This window comes from Synchiropus splendidus, chromosome 9 (assembly GCF_027744825.2).
Source record: "Synchiropus splendidus isolate RoL2022-P1 chromosome 9, RoL_Sspl_1.0, whole genome shotgun sequence".
Classification (NCBI taxonomy): Eukaryota; Metazoa; Chordata; class Actinopteri; order Syngnathiformes; family Callionymidae; genus Synchiropus; species Synchiropus splendidus.
In genome coordinates, this window is record NC_071342.1 from 21,926,556 (window position 1) to 21,951,105 (window position 24,550).

A 24,550-nucleotide genomic window follows, 5' to 3' on the forward strand; every position below is an offset into this window, starting at 1 on the left:
TTTTGTTGCCATATGTCTTCTACTCAGACTTCTACCTTCTCTTTTATCTTTAATACCTGCACAATTCTGGACACTCTATTGTGTTTATCCATGTTTTGTGGAATTGGACAAGGCACTGAACTGGTTTCCTGTGTGGTCATGTGAGAGTTCTTGTAAGGACCGTTGTTGCTGGGTTGGTGGTTCATCGCTGAAGTAATCAAACTCCAAACGTTACAAAAGGTAACCAAACCTGTGAGTTCACGGTGGCATAGTGGTTTCAGCACATCCCCATGGAACGTGAGGCTTGTGTCAGACCTACAGTAAGTCTTTTAAATTGAATGCAATAACCATAAGTCAGTTTTAAATATTAAACTAAATAGCAAGGCAATTCATTCAACAATCTAAAAAGATTCTAATAAAACCTATCAATACTCTGGATGAAGTAGATTGCTTGAACACTGTGTTTACCAAACTGTTGATGCACTGTGCGGCATGAGGTGCGGGAGGGGCCACAGTACTGGTCAAGAAATGATTCTCACGTGAACCCATGTGTTCCATCAGATATCAAAATACATATTTAAGAATGTAGGAGAAAAAGGCTCCAGAGTGGACACATATCTCTTGCAGGAAAAAAGCCTGGAGCTTGACCACCACTCGGGTCCATCTGCGCACACTCTTTGAGTACGGTGCCGAGTTTGGACTTCACCAGGAGTCCCAGGTGTCACTGGTTCTGTTCCTAATTTTTGTAATTTATTTTATGGAGTGTGCATGAGGTTCAGCTCCTAGAAGTCTGAGAACCTGAGAATGCAATGGAATATCTAGGTTGCAAATGAGACCCTGCTGAGCTGAGCCAAAAGACAAAGCTCTCCATGGCCCTTGAGAAGTCCTCTCTGCTGGGTTTTTGCGCTCGGTCGTCCAGGAGAGACTCAGAGTAGCACACCTGCATCCTCCAGGCAATACAGTAGATTTTTGACTGGGAATGGGAGGAGGCCTCTGGGAAGACCCAGGGGCAAATCTGGGCCTCCCAAATTTGAGTGTTGCTGTCCCATCATGACCTTAGATACAAAACCGGATGGATAAAGGTGATCCCACACTCCAGGGTTTGCACCCTCGGCTCATCATTCAGACGTTGATCAAAGAGAGCAGAAAATTCCAATATCAGTGAACTGGGCATCAGTGTGTTATTGTTGATTAACAGATTTGAAGCAGCTTGAAGACGGTGTGCATGGAAGCTTCGCAGCTGTTCCTGCAGACGCAGATTTCTATCGCATTCTTCTGCTGTTGCGGTCAGATCTAATGAGGACGCGCCAGTGTTCTCTTTGAAGAGCGGAAATGAGTTGAGCAGTTGAGGAAATATTAATATTCATGCCGATGAAAGCGCCGACTGTGAGCGCAAGGCTCGCATTAGCAACACATGTGGAGCCTCAGTATCTGCTGGTGGGAGTGAACCAAGTTGTTTTACAACAGAGGGAAAGTGAGAGGTACAATAGATTATGTCGGTGGTGCGATTGGGATTTTGAAGTATATTCATCTGTGAGCTTCATTTTTATGAGAATAGGAAACATCAACGGCAACATTTACTGAGATCGAATATGAGAGCAGATTCTGCAGTCTACTCTCTGTGGGTTGTTGCCCACATTGCTGCTCCCTGTGGAGCATCTCGATGCTCGCATGCACGCACACACACTGATGAGAGCTAAATTATTCTTTCATCGCTTCCTTCAACCAGAAAAACACACAAAATCGACTAACCATGACCCAGAAACACACACCGACTTCTCAGTGCTCTCCTGTTACAGTAGCGCTCGCAGACGTTCCTCGCCACAATCCCAGCTTAAATACATGTTCTTCTGTTCCATTTTTGTCAAAATACTTTGAATCTACTGCTGTTTTGTTATTCTCTTTGGTGTTGCCGCATCACTGTTTTCCCTTTTCTACCTGTCACTTGCTCTCAGCTACATGTCTTCTCTCTCACTTCAAGTCATTATTTCAGTTATATTTCAGTTAGTTGTCTCGCTCAGAACATCAACTCTTAACGTAAACACGAGTGAATGATTGAAACATGGGTTGCAAATATACGTTATTTCTGTAGGGTAAAATACACAATCCAGCCTTTGTGGTCCCTTAAAATAAGAGAAAGCAAAAAGAATTAACATCCGTCTGAAGATATTTATCACTTGAACTTAATTTAAAAAAGCTGTATTGTCAAAAATGGAATTGATTGATTTTACATGTTGAGAAAGAACATATGAAAAATATTAAACTGTAGTGCACACTGGAGGTCTAAACAAAAACAATAATAAAAACTAATATACTTCAAATAAAGGCAAAATAAGGTGGCCATCAAATTCCCAAAGAGTCAACTCTCTGGGGAAAAAAAATGACACAATTTTGGAAGAAAGAGACAAACAAACATAACAAAAATAAATAAAAAATAAAATCATAAAACATAGTAAAGCGTAAAAATAAGCACATTACGGCTAGCGCCTCGTTGTGGTGGAACGGAAATTGAAGGGCACCAGTGATCCCAAACACAAGAGCCTGGGCAGCTACATAGGACTAGAGCTGGAGTCTGGATCATCAAAACAAACAAGCGGCCAGAGTGGGATTTTCCATGCTCCGCCTCTGCAGAGTGACAGACAGACAAATGAGAAGATTGTAACAGAACCTGTGATTGACAACAGATCTGCTGTGTGATGTGTTTTACAAAGCTCGGGGCTGTGTAAATGCCAGCCGGCTCAGAAGAATCATCTCGCTGTGTTTCAGGAGGTAAAGCCGGGATATAACCGACTCTCGGGCGCACACGCTCTGCTTGCTTCTCAGCGGGGGGTGTGTGCTGGTGTGTGCGAGATAGTGGCTCATTGGTGTTATTTATAGGCGGCGTGTGTTTTTAAGACGCCGTTTGTCATGTATGTGTTCGTGTTGTTTCTTGGGGATCGAGCTCCAGCAGCACAAATCCAGACTATTGATTTGCATCATTGTGGCTATGCTATCGATTGTTGGACTGCTGCATCTCAGCGTGCTGCTTGTGTGCGTGATCTGGTGTGTTAGTCACACTGCTCCTTTGGCTGCCCTTCACACTGTCCAGGCAAAACCAATCAACCACAGATCCACCTAAGCTTGCATCCAGCGTGTGTACGTGCCTCAGCTCCTGGGAGAGTCCATCGGAGTCCAGATGTAGCAGCCTGTTCACGATAACTCTCTCTCTACCCACCATTATTTCTGAGAGGACAAAGCCTGTTCTGCACGCAGGCCTTTCTTCTACAAAGCTGTTTCCCGTACAGCCGAACAGCCTCTCTGATTATTCATTCATGGGCTGAAAGGGAAGACAACATGCGGCGTCGGTCTAATGGGACGGCAGTGATTTAGTGTTTCTGGGAGAGAAGGCATGTGAGATGAAGTCATGCAGTTGAGGACGGGAGATTGTTGTAGCCATCTTATGAACCTCTGTATAAAAGTTTGTTGTTCACTTTCAACAAAGTTTTTTTGCCCTTGATACTTGTACCTGTGTGCACCAGTAGCATCTATGTGATACATAAACACATGAGATGTCAGTTAGAACATGTGAAATTATATATTTTAATATATATATATAAGTCACAGGAGCAGTGAAACTGTGAAAAATGAGCGACTCGTCCAAAAAATACGGAACTCATTTGAGTTCTTCCATCTTACTACACGACTGTGCCAAAGGCTCTATTATAAGCAATATTATGAGCTATGTCAGCAGGACATAAAATATGGACCAACCTTATGATTGAACAGAAATATCCATCCATCTTCCACTCGTGGAGTAAAGAGGCCCAGACCTCCTTCTCCCCAGAAAACCTGTTGCAGGGAAGCTAACCTAGGAGGCACCTGCTGGGCATCCTGATAAGATGCTGCTTCAACATCTCTCCCTCCTGGATGAGATGAGAGTCCAGTCACTTGCAGAGAAAATTCTGGTACATGTGACCTTGTTCTTAAGTCACTACAAAGAGGGTGACCGCAGTTGACACCAGAAATCCACCAGTCAATGGAGAGTGTTGTCTTTTGGCTCAGCCGTTTCTTCATGACGTCAAGACTGAAGACGCCCGGGTCCATCTGACCATCCTTCTCTCATAAACAATACTCGAGCTCCTCCCCCTGGACGTCTTCTCTGTTCAAATTCAATCCTTTTCCACATACGAATAAACTGAAATCGTGTTAAACATGTTTTGACAAATGAGCTGATGGTTGTGTTTTTCATGTGTTGTGTGGAAGTCATGGTGTCTTGTCAACTGTTTTTAGGTCTTCACAGTTAATCCATTTAAAGACCCCCTGACCGCTCGTGTGCTGACATGCAGAAACAAATACCTACTGACGCGTCGCTTGTTCTAGCATTTTCTCAGTAAACATAGGCACAAGATGAAGCCAACATTCCTCCTGAATTTGTGGGACAAGGGAAGCAGAGCAGACGGAATCATGGATTGAGACTGAGAGGACTGGAGCAGGGTTTGATATCCAGGGGAGGCAGGAGGACAACAGGGAGCACAGATGGAGCTGAGGCGCAGAGAAACATGTTATCAGCAGAAGTCCAAGACCCGACTGAATGCCGTGGAGGATCCTGGGAGCTTTGGTGTTATCTGGGAAATGCAGTTGGTCAGAATTGAAAGTGAAAGCAGGGCAGTGAGGAAGGCTGTGCTGGACTCATGTGGAAGAGGAGAAACTGGATGAACATTCTCTTGCGTTGGGAAAAGGTTCTTGGTTAGAGTGGAGCATTACTCAGGTGGCTGTGTTTCCATCGCTAGTGAAGTTGTCGGGTTTTGGCCGAGTGTGAACAAATGGAGCATGTAGGGAACGGCTGTTGCAGCCAATAGGAAATGACACCACACAGTTTGTAACAGAAGAGTCGGTCCTGCGAAGGAACACAAAAAGTTGACTGCCCCCCTTTGCTGTCTGGCTCTTCAGTAGAATTTGACTATACAGTTTTGGTGTGGTAGTGAATTTCAACCCCGACTGGTCAATGTTGTGAATTTTGAAGGAAAGCAACCACATTGGGAGGTGGCTACAAGTGTCTCCCTCATCTTATGAGTGCAGGACAAAGAGTGCCATCTATCAACTCTTTAGATTAGATTAGATTAGATGAGATGGAACTTAACACGATCGCTCTGGGAAATTACACTTCCAGCAGCATGGCATAAAGTAGCAGCATGCAGGGTTCTGGGAACAATAAAGGCAACACATTTTTAAAAATTGCAAAATGAATAAACATATGAAAGATACATGCCTGCTTTAAATGAAGGCACAGAGTGGAGTGGATTTGTTTCACTCTAGCTGCTCTGAGTTGTGTACTCAGAGCAGTGTTTGCGTATTCATCCCCTGGTTATTCTCTGCTCAAATGCAGTTTCTCATTAGTAATGCGATGTCAAGTGAGGTGTAGTGTGTGTTTGTGCGTGTCTGTGCGTTTGAATGTGACACACAATACTCTGAAGTGGCTCTTCTATTGGCCTAACAAGATCCTCTGTTTTCTGAAAGCTTTTCTGTTTCGTGGAGAATAACTTCTGAAAACAGTCTGTTTAAATAGGTTTGTGTGTGTCTGTTTGTGTGTGTGTGTGTGTCTGTGTGTGAGAGAGACTGTTGCTGTGTCGTGAATTGATTATATATTCCCTCCCAGAGTGGAGACGCTACGCATCAGCCATCATACCGCACCGTGACCTTCCTCAAACACTGGAGTGTGTCCTGTTTGGATTCCATCTAAATTCATACATTTCAAGTTTGTGTGTGTGCACCTGGTTTAGCGATACTTGTGAGGATGTTTCTTTAAAGGGATATTTAAAGGGACATTTTTTGCTGGTAGGGTTAAGACTTAATTTGAGGATTAAAACTTCAAAATAACTGGGTCCAGAGTCCTGGATGAGGTTAGCCATTTGTTTTGGATGGTTGGGTGAGAGGCTGGGAATCAAGTCAATTAAATGTCCCCACAGAGATAGCGGTCCAAGAGTGTGAGTGAGTGGTGAAATCAATGTGCTCTCCAAGTTGTGTTGCAGTAGGCGGCAGGCCTGTTGTTTGGACCGCCGTAGTCGCCTCTTCTGTGATCAGCCTGCGCTTGTTCTGGTGATGCTCTGGCAGGTGAGACTCGAAGTTTGGACTTGTTTTCATTCGCTTCAGGGTGCAGGTTGTGGATCAGCACTTTTTGGAGTGGCAATGCATCATCTCAGTGGAGGGCCTCCTAAAGATATGCATGCGTGTGCGTCAGGGGCCACCAGCTGAGTGACGGCTCATATCGACTTGTGCAGAAGTACGAGCGCCTGATCTCTGACTCGCACGGCTACACACACGCACTGTTAGTCTGGGCGTGTTGCTGAGCTCTGACATTTCCTTTCTCTCTGTTGCTGTTCTCTTCATGATCACGCACACATCTGTCTTCTCCTCCTTTACCGTCCCTTTCATCATGCTCGCCCTAATGCCTTCTCTCCTCCATCCCTGCCCTCTTCATCATCCTCTCCTGTCGGCCATCTTCCCTTCTTCCTGCCCTCTCCATTGTTGCTGCACGTCCTATCCACCATCATTGCTCTCTTTCAACACTATCTCTCCTCCTTATTACCTCCCCTTCATAGCCTGCTACGCTTCCTCTCCCCCGCTGACCTGGCGCGTCCTCTCTCTTCCTCCTCGTCGAACTCTCAGCTCCTCACTGCTTTCTCTCGACGACTGCAGCTGTCTGTCTTCAGTATTGTCGGCTCAGCGTCCTCTGGCAGATTTATTATTCTCTTTTATGGTGTTAATAAGGCAGCTGCCAGCCACCGCTGCATCGCTGCTCTTGTACTGCTGCTCCTCATGACAACCGCATCCCAAGAGCAATGATTGATCCCATGGAAGTGTTGTTGAGTCCAACAGAGTTCTCCACTGTCTTGCTATCGCCATCTGTCTTCAGTGTTGAGGTTCCGAAACTTGAAACTTGAAATACTGTCCTCATGACTGAAGGCGCTGCACTGTTCAGTTGGTCAAGCTCCATCTGTTCCTCACTCGTGAACAAGACCTGTAGTTACTTGCATGTCTCCACCAGACTGAGGAAGTGATTCTGTACCACCATTTCCAAAACCTGTTCTGGCTGTAGGAATCATACATATGCTGTGGTGACCTTGTACTGGACTCATCATCATCACAACCCACATTTTCTGGTGAAACCGCTTCTGCATGGATGCAGAGCTGTGAAGTAGTGGGGTAAAATATTCATTTGATAAGAACAAAGGTTTAAGTGGATGATTGATGGAACTGCAGCACTCTGTTATTTCCCCAGAGATCAAGTCTGTTCAACTGCACCGACATGTCAAGTTTCCCTCAGTTCCATTTCTCTTTAGTGGAGCATAAATACTCCAAATGGAGCTCTGAAATCAAATCTGTGACTCCTGGTTTTATTTTGAGGGAGAAATGGAGAGCGGGTGTTTTCTATATCACACAGCTCTCCAGTATGATGTTCATCCGATCACAGCAAGTCCTCCACCTATCTTCATATCCTCAAGTCACACCGTTATGGCCTGACTTCCCTCGAGCCTCGCTGGTTCTCTTCTTCACCTTCCTCATTTTGTTTCCAAACTTCTCCACGTTTCCCTCTCATGTACTGATCTTATCCTTTCTACTTACAAATGACAACCCCAGTCTCTTCATCGCTGACCTTTCTAGATTTTTTTATTTTTTAACAAATTCCGTTCTTTTCCATTTTATTTTTGGAGAATTCCCTTTTCTCCTTTTCGACTGGTGAAAATCTTGTTTTTTATACTCATCTCTTATTTCACTGCCAATGTTTTTCTTGTTCTTAATATAAAAAACAAACATTTCTACAAATTAAATATAAAGCACCTCAATTTTTTTAATGATATTGGACCCCGTTTGATCACATCAGTATGTTTCTGTTTGCACAAGACTCAATAATAGAAATATTTACCTTCGAAAATGGGCATAAGCCTGTGGAACCTACGGAAAATGCTTTGTTTGCTTTCGCAGTAGCTAAGATCTCATTCTCCCAAGCCACGCCCACTCTGCTGTGATTGGTCAGCCGCCTCTGTTGACCGCTGCTGTCAGGAACGTCAAACACAACAAAACAAATTTGAATTGATCAAGGGCCACTAGTGTGGAGGGCGGATTTAACATCTGAATTTGATTTGAAGCAATGAAATAAAACGTGCATCTAGTGAAGACAGAAAATACAGAATTGGCCGGAGCTCATTCCATTTGAAAAATGCGGCTCACTTCTCCTTCACTCTTCCAAAATTGCTCTGTCGTGTCTGCGAATCTCAGCTCAGGATCATGCATCGTATTATGGGGGTAGAAGAAAGCAAATCTTTAAGTATTAGAAATGTGCGTAAACTGTCTATTAAGTCTCACTGGCATGTCTGAAAACTGATTCTGCATTTTAAAGGATGTTTTTTTTTAATCCACAATGCAGATGACTTGAATCTTAACAGACTGCTGGAGCTGTTGGATACAGAGTGTCCTCCACCGACTTCTCTTCCATCAGCCGCTCCATGTCTCTGCCGAGCTTCTCTCTCGCGAGGACGCTCCAGACTCCCACGCAAGGAAACTTTTTTCATCCACTTGTGTTCTTAATTTCCTTCTTTCTGCGGTGGCCTGGAGTTTCTGTCTATAGGTGAAGCAGGGAACAAAACGGAGAGAGGAATGTAGAGCTCTGCCACCTGGGCCACTCAAATTCACCAGAGCGTTGCACCACTGTCACTCAGCCACTCTCAGAAACTCACCAGTTAAAGGAGGGAAGATTTTTATGGAATATATAAATGACTTGTCCCTGTCAAAATGTTCCTCGCTGTCACATTGTCTGAGCCAGTCAGAGTTGATTGGCTGTGTTCTAGTTTTGCTTGGGGTTCAATGTTGTTGTTCTGATGTTGTGTTTTCATGGTTGGAGCCAACAGTATTGTCATGTCTCTCAAGTGCTAGCACGTGACACGATGACCACATTTTAAGATCATCGTGTTGGTTACAAGTTAGTTACAAGGAGGATGGAACAGGTGGGGAGCTCAGCATCTCCAGGGAGAGCTGTCTAATACAGATAGAAGTTCCATCGTCGAGGAATGGAACCACTGCTCCTCCAAGAAAAGCTTGTTGAGGACGCCCTAGAGCAACCATTATGACCAAGGTCTCCATTGACCTCTAACACCGCCGGAGCTTTGTATTTCTTCTCATCTTGTTGAATTAATCTGAACCTGAAGCCCATGAATCATCTGCTCCAAAGACTGATTGAATTCTTCACGAGTCCGCCTTGCTTTATATTTGCGTTGATGTCATGGCTGGGGTTGTTTGGGTTCAAGCGAGGTCGAATGACTCTCAAACAAAATCACCGCCAATGAAAAGGTGAGGAGGAGATCATGGAATTGAATCACGTGGCCGTCACTTTTGTGTGTGTTCTGCTCTGTGGTTCCGAATGAAGATCTTTGAAGGTGTCATCCCACATCTCTGCAGCGAGAGAGAAAATGAAATTGAAAGCTTGAGCTCCCTGCTGTCGCTTGTGATGGGTTTTGACAGTCACGCTGCTAAAATCCATCAGGCGACTCAAGAGTGACGCGTCAGGCTTTCTTGCCCCCAAACTGGTTATTAAGGAGCGGACGTCCTGTGTAATTAGTTATCCAGGGCGACAGTGAGTGATGCGACGAACAGACAGTCTGTGTCGGCGGGTGACTGGCTGTCAGGGTCACTTGTGTTAGCGGCTGAGAGGAAGAGGACGTGGAGGGAGGCGGCCGATCGATGGCCTCACTCCAGAGCAGGTGAAGAGAGCGTCGCACTTTCAAGTGAGCACACGTCAGTCACACACTCGGGAGGAGAAATCCAGGAGTGTGACAAAAACCTGATTTTCAACGCAGCTTTTCAGTTCTCTGCTGGTTTCCCCCCAAATAGATTTAATAATTCATGTGACAGCCAACTCAGAAACAAACACGAGGGAGCCGAATAATCAGGATGTTGAAGCGAGCTGCCAGAGATGGTAATACTGTATATAAATATTCACGACTGATGTGAAACCGGACCTCGGATCCCGCGGGTTCCTCCGCCATCCTAATTATATCAAAGCATGTGATGATGCGGTTTTAAAAAAGAGCTTGATGAGACCACGAACAGCAGATTGTGGCGCTCGTGTGTGAGCATGAGGCGAGGATTAGCACGGCGCTGATGGCTTCTTCAAACACCACATGAGTCTCTGACCTTTCACTCTGGATCCTGTCTGATGCACGTGGTCTAGTGGTCTATGGTATGACGTGAGATTGGTGACTATCAGGCCGCACTTTTGTGCATAGATGTGTCTGCAAATAAGGAAAGAAGGAAAGGACTGTATGGATGGATTGATGGTGATGGTGTTGCTGATGGTGAGAAGAATTTTGTCTGAGGTTCCTGACATGAGGAAGTCTGGACCTCTTTAGTTCAGCTGCTGCCCCAGCGACCTGGCCTCACATTTTTGAGGCAGGAGGGAAGATGGCATCGATCTGGTTTGAGTTGTGTATCAAAACCAGAGCACTGCCACTGCAGCAGCAGCAAAGTTTGACTTCTGGACTGCCGTGTCTTGTCAAAGTTTTTACTAGTGAAACGTTCAAAGGATCAAATCAGGAGAAGATGAGATGAACTTCCTGCAGATCAAAGGAGCTTGTGAGGGCATGGCGTATGTGGTAACATTCGATCAAGCCTTGTGGCTCTGGAGAGCTCTGCACTTCAACCGCAGTCCCCAGTGAAAACCTCAAGTCGGCTCGACAGCTGCTGAAAACCACGCCGTGTTCAAGGAGCGTCTGCAATTGACTGGCTCTAATGACTGAGTGAGAGATGGCAGCGCGCCACATTCCACTGTCCGTCGTTACACGGCGATGAGACAGACATTCTTTCCTCGAAGGAGAGGTGACGGAGCTGGCAAACGGCAAACGAGAGAAAACAAACAGCGGCTGAAAATCGAGGAGCGAGGGAAGAAACAAAGTGAGAACGCGACGGAGAGAAAATGGCTGTGAGACTGATTGAGGGAGATGTGAGACAGACAGATGCAGACAGTGCAGCTGACAACCCAGCGAGTGGCTCAGCGCTGCAGAAGATCCTGGCGGCGAGATTTCACACCATACCTGCGGCTGAACTTGACTTGTTCAAACATGCAGATGTTGAAAAGCCCCAGGGCCGGCAGTGGGACATCAAGACATGTCACCATTATGGTTCTCATGTCAACCTTTGATTAGGATTCTGGAGATGATATCTTTGGCCTGACTGCAGAACTAGACTCAGTCAAACCTACTGTGACAGTGTTCCAGAACATCTGTCCGGCTCTGCAGCAGCCCTCCACCCAGCTGAAAGCTGACATCCTGATCAGATGCCTGGGACACCGTTGGAGGAGGTTCTCGTTTGAATCTCTGCTGGAGACGCGGCACGGGGAGCTTTCCGGGGAAAGGGAAACCTGCCCCTTCACTTCCTCTCCGCCCCCCCACGATGCAAGTGGCTTGAAAATGGATGGATGGCAGTGAGGACTCTGAAAAAGGAATCAGCCACTGTCAGGTTTAGATCAGTTAACACTCAAGTGTGCTGAGGCTGAGAGTGAAAAATACATATTTTAAGACTATGAATGTTAGCTTTTCAGCTTAAAACAACCAACCGTATTTCTTCTCATGAGCCCCACTGACGCAGCTAATGAACCTTTGTTAAAGCAACCCGTGCGTTCAGACCTGCTCTGCACAACAGAGACGGTGGCATCACTGCTGCTGCATCAACTCTCCGCCTGCGTTGTTGATCAGGCGTGCATGCAGTATTTGTTTTCATTGCCCGAGATTGGAACGACACTGAATCTAATGTGCTCCATCGATCTTTCGTTAGGAAGGGAGAAAGAGGGGGAGGGTCTGGGTTTGTGACCAGCGTTGCAGATCTCTGGCGGCTCAACCTTTCCTCCTCCTGCTCCCTCGCCACATTTGCTTCAATCTCGGCCTGCAGTTTATCAGTCGGCCCATCTATCCTCCTTCATCCATCCCTGCAGCTCCTTCTCTGACGTCTAATCTCTGGGTGCACTCTCTCCATCCGTCTTGATTCGCTCCTCGTTCTCCCTCCTCACTACATCTGTGTTCATTATGCTGTTTTGTGTTCCCCCTGATTCATTTAGACTTTTCTCTGCCGCGTCAAAGCAAGATTTAGACGTGCTATTTTCAACAGTCGATTTCTATGTCTTTTTAATGAAGTAAGAGACGTCATTAAAATGAGCTGTCACAAACGTGGTGCTAAAAGTGTTACAATTTGGAAATTGAGGAAGGAAGACTGAGGAGAGCTGTGTTTTTATTACCTCCTCCAAGGAGGTTTCTGTTTTCAGCAGCTTTGGCTTCTTTGTTTGTTTGTGTTCAAAATAACTTGGATGGATTTGGATGATTTTTTTTTTTAGGAAACAGTGGGACAAGAAACAACTGGTTGAATTTTATTTTGGGAGACTGAATCCAGCAAGTCTTTGACATTAGGAGACAGGGCCATTTTTGGCGGATGTTTTTGCGGTTTCAGTGGTTTAGTGGTTTTGTCTTTGTCGGCCTGCAAAATAGCGAGAAAAGTTACCAACCGATATTTTGGATACTTTCAGGATGTGTTGACAATGGGACAAGATGGCTGGCATCTGGATCCAACTTTTGAAGTATTCATCACAGACTAGTTGCTTCTTACGCACCATACATTCAGGACAATTTCCAAAAAACATGATTGGAGTACAGCATTAAAATCAACTCGACAACTTCCGTGTGCCAAAAAGTGTTGCTTTTCATCCCCATTATGTCAGAGTTGTCATTTGAGATCAACAGCCTGACAAGAATGAGATTTATTTGTTGGTCGATGACACAGAAGATCGTTAAAAAGTAGAGGTCTGCACTCTCTGAGTGTTTTTAAAATAAATAAATAAATAAAATGACTCTGTAACCTCAGCGTTCAAGGCTTGATCATGAATTTTTGCAGTCTTGCCCACGGTGATCATGTTGGAAGGAACGTTGGATGTATGTGGCACCAAGTGCTGGGATATTTATTTGCACTGGTCACATGTTAACCAATGTGGACATTTTCCTGCTAATGATATGTTGTAACCAACAGAAATACATCTTCTGTCTTTTTTTCTTGTCATATTTAGGCTTGTGTCGCAACGAAAAAAAACCCTGCTAGATTTCACCTTGACTGTAATGTGATATATCAGGCACAGAGGTCTTTTATGATTCATGTACTTGGTTTGTGTGGAAAGATTCCACCATGTGAACGCTAAATAACATTCGCAGGAACGCACTGTAATTTCACAAAAACCAACTGTCTTGTTCTTGTCTGTGTTTTTGTCGACAGTTAGAGAGCAGGGCGAGTCCTAAGAAAGAGGCATCGGTGGATCTGCTCGGTCTAGGTAAGACCACACCACATCACGCACCAACACACCATGGCCACTGCTGCCGGTCAAACATCTTCACGTCACCGCGCTAGATCAATGCATTCGGTGGCCCCCATTTTTAGCTTAGGTTTTGGCTATTTTGTCAAAAGCGTGTTTGCTTTCAGCAGCTGTCCCATATGAAACATAATAAACACAACTCCTCAAGTAGCTCTAGTCTGAGCTTCTGGACGATGACAGGGTGTGTCAGCTAATTCCAAGGAGATACATACCCTGTACTCGCATCACAAAGCCGGAAGGGTTGGACCCCCCAGATTCCAAAAGAAAATGAGTGTTAGTTACCACCAGTGCATCCAACACACAAACCAGGAAGAGCATCGTGCGGCAGGAAATGACCTTCAACAAAGGTTCCCGGCTGGAATCAAACTAGTGACATTTTCAGTGCACGACTGCCCGGAATCTGTCCTGCAGTCGTTGACCTTAATCCTGGAAAGTAAACAGAAGAATGAATCACAGTCGTCTGTGGCAGCACAACACTGTTGTTCCGGATGACGACAAAAAGCTGGGTGCATGATCAGACACACGGCAGATGTGTAGCCGGTGCCACACACCTTTAGTGGTGTGGAGGGACGAGCTTTCACTCACGTGCTACTCGACATGGTGATGTGACCCTGGCTGTCACCCTCACAGCTTATACAGAGCAATATGCGCACTGACTGTTAATTTGGACCAACAAGCGACACATTCACAGGAGGATTCCATCACAGACGCCATGTGAAACTCAATCCATCAGACTGTGGATTCACACAAAGGCACGGTGAGGCGGTGGATAATCCATATAGAGCAACATGCTCGCGTTCATGCACAGGAGAGTTGAACTTACAAAACATAACACAGCACTTTCGCTTCGGTGCATGCTTTATACAAACACCTACACTGTGTGAGACACACACACACACACACATCTGCGGGCAGTTGATTTCGTGCAGTATGGGGCTGTAATGGAGCGCAGGAGTCGTCGCTGACAATTTGGGGCCATTAGCTCGTCGTTTGGTGGCAATTTCCCGCCCTCACATGTGCATGCGGCCCGTCTGCCAGCCACTAATGACTGCACTCAGACCGGCTTCTGCTCCTCATCCTGGACCTCACTCCTCTCTTGATGTCCCTGTCCTGACTTTAGGGAGGATTTGGACTCGATTAGCATGGCGTTAGAGATTAGCCTTTTAAATGAAGGGAGCGGCTGTTGACCAGCTTTTATTGTGGCTGTTCCAGGGGTTTCATCTGTGGCCGAGCGGGTCTTTACTTTGATCATATTTATATCTTTCAGATGTTTTGTCTCGTCATATTTATGTATTCTATCATCCCCGTAAACAAACGAGCGTATACTTTTTAAACTATTTTTTATTTATTTATTACATCAAAATAAGTGTGGATTTTCTGGCAGGACACCAGGAAGCCACTCATCCCGCTCTGGTGTCTGTCACCATGGTGATGATGAGAGCGCTCTGCTACTCTGCTGCTCTCTTCAGGGTGCCGTGCGCCGCAGGATGTTGTTGATAATGATGAAGGTGATGATGGTGATGATGGCGATGGCCTCCCCTTCACTCTCGCTCATTTCCATATTTTGAATGAGTTTTAGTTTGCGGGGTCGGAGAGGTCGCCGGGTAATTGATGCTCGTGTAGTGTGGGCTTCAGCATGACTCACATCTGTCGTGGCAGAAATGACAAGTATTTGGAGCAGGTAAAGCCGTGTTTCTGAGGGGAGGGTTTTCTTGTCAGTTCAGCCACTGAAGGCAGGGATCTCCCCGGGATTATTTCCCAGCATAGGGGGTGTCTCAGAAGCAGGTGGGGGCGGCGATGTGTTAGAGCTTGTCGAAGGGGAAAAACAAAAGCCGAGTGAATTACGTCCTTCACAGTCCTCCTTTTAAGGTCTGCCTTCCTGCTCCAGTGCTGTTGAGGGAGTTGCATTTCACATCACGTTGACAAAATCAGATGAAAACTCTGCTGGGATTTTCTCAGTGTAACTCCCACAGAAGGGGGCCCTACTCTGCTAAAGTGCTGGGGAGAACCCTGGAAGGCTTAAAATGCCACTTTGTCGTTCATGTCTTCTCCACACAAACGTCAGAACTTCAAGTCTTGCAGTGAGTGGGAAACCACCTCCGTGTTTCAAGTCTCAACTCTGTGTGACACGGCGCTCACACGATTCTCCGCAGTCACACTCCGAGTGGAAGATAAATGAAATCATTTACAGCAAAAAAACTTCAGAAGAAATACAGTTGCTGGCGGATATTTCTGTTAATGAGCATGGTAATTGGGAATTAAACCGCTGTGGCTCGTCTGAGCGCTTTTTGGGATTCTTCATTTGCATAAACAAGTGGAAGGTCACCTTGAGTGGTTCCTGCCACTTCCTTGTGTTAAATTCTGCTGGGGGGGGGGAAACCTCAGGCTTGTGGGCCACATGGCTCGTCCAGGACTGAGCACTATGTTGATCAGGCACATATGTTGGTCGTACAGCTGGAACCAAAGCAAATAAACCCCAATAAACCCCCACAATTCCCAGAAATCTAGAACAGGCCTGGCCAACCCACGGCTCCCGAGCAGCATGCGCCTCTTTCCCCAGTTTCATGCAGCTGTGATTCTGCTATTGAGATGATCGTTTATACAGGAAATAAGACGAAAAAGTAAGAGCTATTCTGTGGAAATGTCAAAATATTGTTCTAAGACTGACTCGGGTTTCACTTTGAAACATAAACAATAAACCACGCTGTACATGCTCCAAATTTGTTTGGTGAGAAACTTCATTTTTCATGATACAGGACTCTCTTTTATGAACGCTGCTTATTAGACTCATTGCTCCTTTTTGTCATCGAATCGTCAACATTCTGTTCTATGGAGAAGTGGAAAAAAATGTTGCTCATAAACACACGTTTCACAGTGCCTCCATCTTGTGACCTTCACATAGCAGTGTTGAAGGTCACAAGTGAATAATTGACAATAGCTGTTGAAAACAACAATTACAGCAGGGAAAATGAGTGATCTCACACAGTGAACCATATAAGAACCGGAACAGAGGAAAATAGTGCACATGATGAAAAATGTGCACGCATAGACAAAAATTAAAGCTCACTTGGAAAACTTCCTTTGCAGAAAACAACTCTCAACTTGCCGTGAAAAAGACTTACATTTGCATTAAGACAAAAACAACCATTATGACAAAAACAGTGGAAGTAAAAAATGTTTATTAAAGTGTCACATGCATCAAGTCAACCAAAACATAATTAGAAAAAATACTGTGAAATCATTTTGGTGTCCAAAAGAAAAAACAACAAAGTGTTGCTTACTATCATGAATTATTTAGTGATCCAGAGAGTGCAATGCTCGGTCATCATTACTGGGTCATACACCTCCGCCATCTTGTCACGTAACTGGAGGTACCAACAGGCACAGCTGGGCGCACGGAAGCAGAGGAAGTCACTAGCAATATCAGCGAAGATTTGTCAGTTTTGTGTTTTTTTGAGGAAGAGAAGCAGGTTTATGTAAACCAAAGACTTGTTGTCATTCAACCCAACCCCCGACTGGAGAGCTGCACCTTGTCTGGGGGAACTCTGCACGAGCGGTGAGCTTCTCGCTTCAGGCAACTCAGCGCCAGATGCCGGAAACTACGTGTGCACGCGACTCCACACAAATATAATCCGCTATTTCCTCACTCTTGATGCTGGACCCCGTATTCAAAACTAGTTTTGAAAAGCATTTTTAAGTCGGTGCACCACTGACCTGTCTACGGCGCAGACTGCACCACTGAACCTGCGGCTTATGTATGAACAAGATCTATTTTCCTTCTTAAATTCAGTGGGTGCGGCTAATATTCTGGGGCGCTCCGTAGTCCAGAAATTACGGTACTCAACATTCCAGATTATAAGCATTATTTGTTTAATTCATTTGGAGGTTGTAAGTTCAGCCACCGAAGGAAACGGTATACTACTGTTCACATGCCTCCTTCCTGATTTCCTCCCATAGTCCAGGAACATCCAGTTGTGTGAGTGTTGCTGAGGTGGTGTCTTTGAGTCCTGTGATGGAATGGTGACCCGGCCAGGGTGATGCAGCAGGTCACACTGACACAGTTTCTGTTTCTCCTGTGGTAGAATCTCCAGAGCCTCCGAACGGGCAAAGCTCCAGCGCTGCTGGCCAGGAAGTGGACGTCTTTGGACCCTTGGTGTCCAACCCCCTCCCCACACAGGCTCAGGTAGACCACACACACACACACACACACACACACACGCCTCATCATCTGCTTATCACACTGCAAGCAGGTGGCCAATAGAAAGTCTGCAGAGACCTATGATGCCCACACACACACACATGTATGCATCCACACAATGAATGAATAACTACACGGCTTATCGACAACTGGCCCAAACACATGGACTCGCATATCTTTGCAGCCAAAGACTCTCCTGGATTAAATTTTCTAAATGTTGACGCCTGCTGTTGTTTTGTGGTTCCCACACGTGTGTTTAGGTCATAAGCTTTTTGAAACGTCAGTGGGACTTTGGCTCGCGTTTAACTCCTGTCGACTTTAATAAAACAAAAAAAAGGTTTTTGTGCTCAAAACAAGCTTGCTCACATTACATTTAAATACATTTGTTCTAATCCACAGTAGGTTGTTGTCAGTGTGCCAACAGTGCCTGTGAAGCAGAGAGCTTGTTCCTTGCAAAGCCTGGATAGTTTTTACTTACCGTGACCTCAGCTTCTTCAAACCGGGTCCAGAGGGGATGGATTTGAAAACTATGGTGCTCCTCCTCCTCATTATTCCCGACAACAGTCAACCACAGAGTTATGCACATTCAACAGCAGTTGAATTACTAACTGATATTATTGAAAATAGAAGCATCTTTAGCTCCATAGGTAGCTTCAGATTTCGTGGCTCTTCTGTGGTTGTCTTCAGAGCACACACCTTTATACACCTGAGGCACACAGTTTTGTCCATGTGTTACGGGAGCACTACACCACCACATACTGACACAGCATGTGTACTACAACTTCAGTGACGCTTTTTGCTGAAGCATTTACTTAGCTCATTTTTGAAGCCTCAGATCATAGAAACAAAAAAGGTTTACGTGGAGTCCAGTACCAGGACAGAGGTCTAAATCTGCTTCGGTATATCATTTATTGTGGCCGGTAAGAGCCTGAGATGGTTGGCTTGTTCTGCATCACCGCGTGTTGATATTGTGACATATGAAGGTCAGGGTTTGTTTGTTTTGTTGTTGATGTTAGCAGTAATGTGCATGCGTTTGTGCCTTTGAGTAGAAACCAAGGAAGAGGCTTCAACCATTTAGCCTCTCAAATGTAAATGGCCAGCTGGCTCATCCAGTTCTCTGGACCTCTCTTATCAGAGCATGTCCTCTGATGGTGCTGCCCCTACTTTTGACAACTGTAGAGGAGGAAGACTGGTTATCCAGAGAAGATGATTCAGCGAAATACTCTCATCCTCGAGCCTTATTTTATTTAAAGATTATTTGACAAGAGGATATTCCACCTGAATTCAAGCCGCCTGGTGTGCGGGAGATTAAGGAGAAATTAAAAAACCTGGCGACTCGACCACTTTGGAGCAGAGAGGCTTAAAGTTCAGTATGGCGGATGGAATACTAGAAAGTGAGAAGTGAATGATAAATAAAAACATTGCACCAGATGCCCAGTTTAGAGACGACGGTGCAAGTTGATTTGATTGCATTTGTCTGTGATGCGCTGAATGTGTTGAAGACAGAAGAGAGAGCGGCTTCACGGAGGCAGGAGGAAGAAACCTGGCTGTCACTCAAACAAGTCTGAGCCTCAGGGATTTACATGTTCACCCTTTTTTGGTTAATTACCGTGTTCCCTGCTCGCAGGTTCCTCTGTCATCTTTCAGCCGCTCCGTTAGAATGTTGAATTTGGGATTCAGCCGCTATCTGCCGGTGATTAGCTTGGCAAGGAGACGCCGGCAGCCCGCTGATCTGCGCGGCTATTAGCCGGCATCAGACGGCCGCTTCCCTATCAGCAAATATGTCAATTATAAAAATGTGATTACAGCCTCGGAGCAGCGCCAGGATTTGTGTTATCCTCACTGTTTTTTTCCCCTCCTTCTTTTGCTGGCTCACACGTTCCCCGGCATCTTGTGCTCGCTGCAGCTTTTAGGAAAACGCCGCTTCGGCCTGGAGAAGTAGGAGAGAGACGTGGGGGGAGGAGGGAGAAGAGGAGGGGGAGGAAGGTGAGGTGATGGCCAGGCAGGTTAGAGGAGGGAGGAAGCCGCTGTTACGGCGAGCTGACAGATGTGCGAGTGACGTCTGACGTCACAGATGAAGCCAAACAAAAGCTGTTGAGACAATTGTCCTCAAATTATCGGAAAAACAAGGACAGAAAAGAAGGCTGATCCTCGGAAACGTTCTCATTGAAATTCTGTTTCCTCCTTGGTCTTCAGCAGAATTGCACCAACACCAGTGACAACACAGATGGTTTCACACAGAGGAGTGTGAGAGAGGTGGAGCCTGTGTGTGTGTGTGTGTGTGAGTGGCTGTAGAGCTCTATGAATAGCGACGGTGAGGAAGAGGCTGTCAGAGCTGGTAATTCGGGACTGCGGAGAAGAATGGAGCCTTGTTGAAGAGGCTTTGTGGAACTCAGTGTGCTGCGAGGAGCCGTGCAGCTCATCGGGCTCCCTGCGTGTCTTCCAGGGTGTGTGTGAGCGAGTCAGACGTGAACAAATAGCTTCACATGTTCCTGCTGGAAGAAAGTGGCTGCTCCTCTGCTCGTTCTTGGAAAGCGGCGTTTTTGATTCCTGCCTGTTACGAGAGTGAGAGTCGCAGAACGGTGACAAGGTGTGATGAGCCCGACCTCCAGCAAACGTTGGAAACTAGAGAGTGACACCGGACAGCGGCAGCAACTGCAATAAATGTCTCTCTATTCAGCGCAGAAAACAGTGTTCGCACTGGTCGAGTAACTCAATGAACACCGATCAAACGTCGAGTAAACTAATATCAACGTCACTCAAACCTTGAAACCCAAAATGAAACTCAAGAAAGCACCACAGAGCAGTGGATCTCGGAACCTCTCTGTGAGTAGCACAGCGCCAGAGAGGATCTCTCAGCATCGCAGTGGCAAAACACAAAAACAAAACAACCACTTAACACAACACTGAGCGTGGCCCAGTCAACGCAAATGACTCTGCTCCAGGCTGAGTCACGGAACGTAGAGTTGCAGCACACTTTTATTACGTGATGACATCCTTCTGAAAGCTGAAGTGTCAAGCCTTGCTCGCTCCCTGACTCTCACAGCTGGAGACTCTGAGGCCTTCACATCGGAGTCTGATTTCTTTCCCTTGTCGGAAGCTAAACGGGCCGAGGCCGGGTGAAGGGGCTCAGGCCTGCTCAGCACTTTTGTTGTGGATGCTGATTTGCTGCAGCTATTAATAAGACCCTCCATCCTGCCTCGCCGAACACCTGACTCTCCTAAAGTGGCTTCACTCCTGAGAAAAGTGCGTCTGCTGCTCATCCACTCATCCATCTTCCCCTCCTCGCCTCTCTTTAGTCCCTCTGTTTATTTGCTGCTCCGCCTGTTGGCCCATCTATCACTCTCTCCACCCACTGCTCCCCTCGCCTTCTTCTCACTTTTTCTTTTTCGTTCCCCCAGTCTTCCCTCGCTCCCCCACTCCCTCAGTTCCCCATCGTTCTCAGACTTTTACCTCTTTCTCGCCCCTCCTTCTTCTCACGAGTCAGCAGAGACACAGACGTGCAGCTCTGCCTGCTAAGTAGCTCGGCACAAGACCTTCACTGTGTTTGCGGCTCCCCAGTACAGAGAATATGCTTTGCTACTTGATTATGGAGGAGGAACGGTGGTGACATTCACTTCAGGATTGTGTGGCCAGTGAGTGTGTAGGTTTCTGATTTCATCACGGTCGCAGGTTATCGCTTGTTATCGTATTCATGAAGCCCGACTGCGGATTCTTCCCGCTCCCGTCGCTGTGCACAGCACAACAAATCACTGAACAATTTACCTAACACAAGGCTACGCTGACTCAACTGTGGGCGCACAACACAACCATGAACTGCAACACACCGTCTCACCCCTGTTTAATTTGCTTGCCACATGAATATATATATATACGTGCTGGAAATATACTGAGGTGCAGTGGGTTACGTGTCAAACAACTATGTTTTTATGGCTCTTTCTGGGCTCGCAGGTCTGACTTCTAAGTTGTATTTCCTTTATTTTATTTTATTTTATTTTATTTTATTATTATGTTTTTGACTGCACGTTTGCCAAAGCACTTTTCTAGTAAATCTGATTCTGGACCATAGATGGCTATTGTTTGAGTCCTTCTGAGATCTGACCCCTAAGTTGTATTTCCTCCTGGTATTTACAGTTTGGTCTCTGGGTGTCTTGTCATTTCTGCCACATTGATGAGTGATCATACGAAGGCAGATTTTTTTTCTCCACATTTCTTGCCCTCCACCTTGTCTGTCAACCCAAAACGTCATATTCCTCGCTGAATCTTAAGTCAGTAAGTGTGTTACAACCAGTCGCTGCCCCTGAGACACAAGCCAAGGTGCAGTACCACGAACGTTTCCTCTATCTGGAGGAGGGTCCTGTAAGGAGTGAAGTGTGGACCTCTTAACGTTACCGGCTGCCAACGTGATCTCAGCCACCAGGAAGGAAGTGCACTCACTGAAGTCGTGAAACTACGGTGATGACAGCAAGTCTTCACCTGGTGTCACCTTCTGCCGACAGTCTGGCTCCAGCACAGCACCTCAGCAGGCGGATCCCTCCACCTCCTCCTCTCCCTCCTCCTCCACCTCCACCGCCACCAACACAAGGGCAGAGGAGAAGAAGCTGCTCTCCAAAGACTCCATCCTGTCTCTGTACGCCAGCAGCTCTGTGGGCAGTCCATCTCAGAGCCAGCAGCAGCAGCCTGCCCCGGGCCAAGGTGACACACACACACACACACACACACGCACGCACACACACCTCCTGCAAGTCACTGGACTAAATTTCACGCCATATTACAGCTCGGCTTTATTGGGGTTGTCTGCTAATGGAGTGCAGCTATCACAGTCTCTCGACTCTGGTGCACTCAAACCTCCTGGACCCTCTGAAGAGACCCCATCCTGATCGTCTCCTTCCACCACTGTGACCCCTCCTAATTCCTTCAGAATCTCCTGTCGTACTCTCACAAAGCTAATCTGAGCAAGCCCAACCGGAGCAGAAGCGACTCACTCCAGTGACAGGCCCGTCACTCCTCAGACACACATCACGTCTCCCCAGCTTTTAAAAATAACTTCGCCGTACTGCTCGACAACATTTGAGTAATTCAGCTTCAGGGACGAAGTGTATTGTCGCACAACAAGGTCGTGTTGAGCTGCTTTATCGCTCGCATGTGACATTTTGAAGAGAGGAGAAATGTCGGGGCGTGTGTGTTGGAAGCTCATTCGCGGCGCAGTTATTGTGCGCGCAGAGAAAGAGCTATTGAAGCAAGTGTCTACACGTTGGCGTCGGCGAATACACGCTTGTCGAAGCGCGGCGTGTGTGGATTGATAACGCTGCAGCCTGACTACACGAGTGTGTGAGGAGGATTAGGAGCTTCGTCGTCTGCTGACACCAGTCTTTCAGTGCATGTTCTTGCCATCCGCAGGAGCGTTCGCAGGCCAACCGACCATGGCGTTCAGCCAGGGCGTGAGCGGGCCAGTGCCAACTGCCGCCATGATGGGTGGAGGCGCCATCATGTCCAGCATGACGCTGCCCAACGGCGGCTACACAGGGCAGCAGCAGCAAGGACAGTGGACCGTGAACCAGGTGAGAGAGCCGGAATCCAGTTACATACTAAGAGCCTGTTGAGACCAGAGCGTAGAGGGACCAAGACCAGTGAGGGGGGAGCAGAACAAGACCGCGAAAAGTGGCGCTCTCAGTTTAGAAATGATGTGAGGCTTTGTCAAAATGGCTGTGCAGCAGAAAGTAGCATCTAATCTACACCAGTCGACTGGCTTCCATGTGAAAGGATGGCGGAAGGTAGCTTGAACACAGAGGGATGAACCTTGGTGAGGTCACATGGATGAACACACTCCTCTAGGGTTCCACAGAACATGCGGACTCTAGATTTAAGACCACATTTCCAAGGTCTTGTTCGTGTCTCGGTTGAGTTGGAGTTTAGGTACATTTTTTAAGTCACAAATATGTGAAATTCCCCAGTCAAAATGCAACCAATGAAATGCTATGTGTCCGTCAATATTCACATGCTACGTATCTGTGTGTTCATGAACCTTGTTTACGTCAGACTGGAGAGTTCTGTGAGTGTCAAGCTAATGCTACGTTAGCCATCGCTGGTGAGCTTCATTTCCCCAGTGCGTGTGTGTGTTCACGTGTTTATCTGAGACTGGAGTCATGCTGCCTCACCGTGCAGGAGTTATTGTGACAAAATGAAAGAGATTCTGTTATCACCAGTCAGAAATCCATTTCCACGATGACTGACTTGTGCTTATGGCTCTGACTCAGTTTGGTCTGGAGCCATGCTCTGCTCTTGGCTGAGTGGTAACCCGCACGAGGATGAGTGAGCGCCATGGATTGAGCAGTTAACCGTCCTCTTTGGATGCAGCTCTGTTGACATTTTAATACCCTCTGACCTACAAACCTCATTATTTAGCTGTGAAACCTGAATCAGGACTTGGTGTTTAATTCCTCACAGTACTGACGTGACCCCTCAGTAAAGGTCACGTGGCGCCTTTAGAATTCTGCTCATGTCTCCGTGCCTCAGCCAGGAAGTGGTTAGCGCCAACGCTCGGCCACCGTGATGGGTCGTGAAAGGTCGTCGTCCTGAAGTAGCCGCTCACTCGCTCCGCTGACGTCTGCGACACGCACCGAGTTGCTGATCCAACACTTGACTGGGGCTGGTCTCGCCGGACCAAATCCAATCTGCTGCGGTTATTGTGGCGAGTGGAGAGCGACACTCGAGATTGGAGTCGGCGCCAACGAAAACACACGGAGCAAAAACAAATAGTTGTTTCAGTGTTTGGAGAGTGTGACTCCACGTGTTGGAGCGAGATCAGACGCCTGTTTTCCTGGACGGTCACTCGCCACAACAGCTGGAGCCTCAAACTAACAACACACTGTCAAAAAAAGAAAGAAAAAAAAAAAGTTTTTATAATGAAAGGGACAAAACCTGGTGGTGGTTAAACTCCTGTTAAAACTCCTGGGATGGGGCTCATCAATCTGGATGTCTATATTGAGATATGA

At 46.5% G+C, this 24,550-nt stretch overlaps 1 protein-coding gene across 2 annotated transcripts in view; it reads left to right on the forward strand.

The window, feature by feature from the left end:
- LOC128764524 (stromal membrane-associated protein 1-like) overlaps positions 1-24,550 on the forward strand; it is a 53,994-nt gene that overhangs the window by 26,840 nt on the left and 2,604 nt on the right. For both annotated transcript variants that reach the window (XM_053874300.1, XM_053874301.1), the window contains 4 exons: positions 13,261-13,315; positions 17,440-17,540; positions 22,055-22,250; positions 22,956-23,116. In XM_053874300.1, the coding sequence (XP_053730275.1) occupies positions 13,261-13,315; positions 17,440-17,540; positions 22,055-22,250; positions 22,956-23,116 (513 nt within the window). The remainder of the gene's footprint in view (positions 1-13,260; positions 13,316-17,439; positions 17,541-22,054; positions 22,251-22,955; positions 23,117-24,550) is intronic.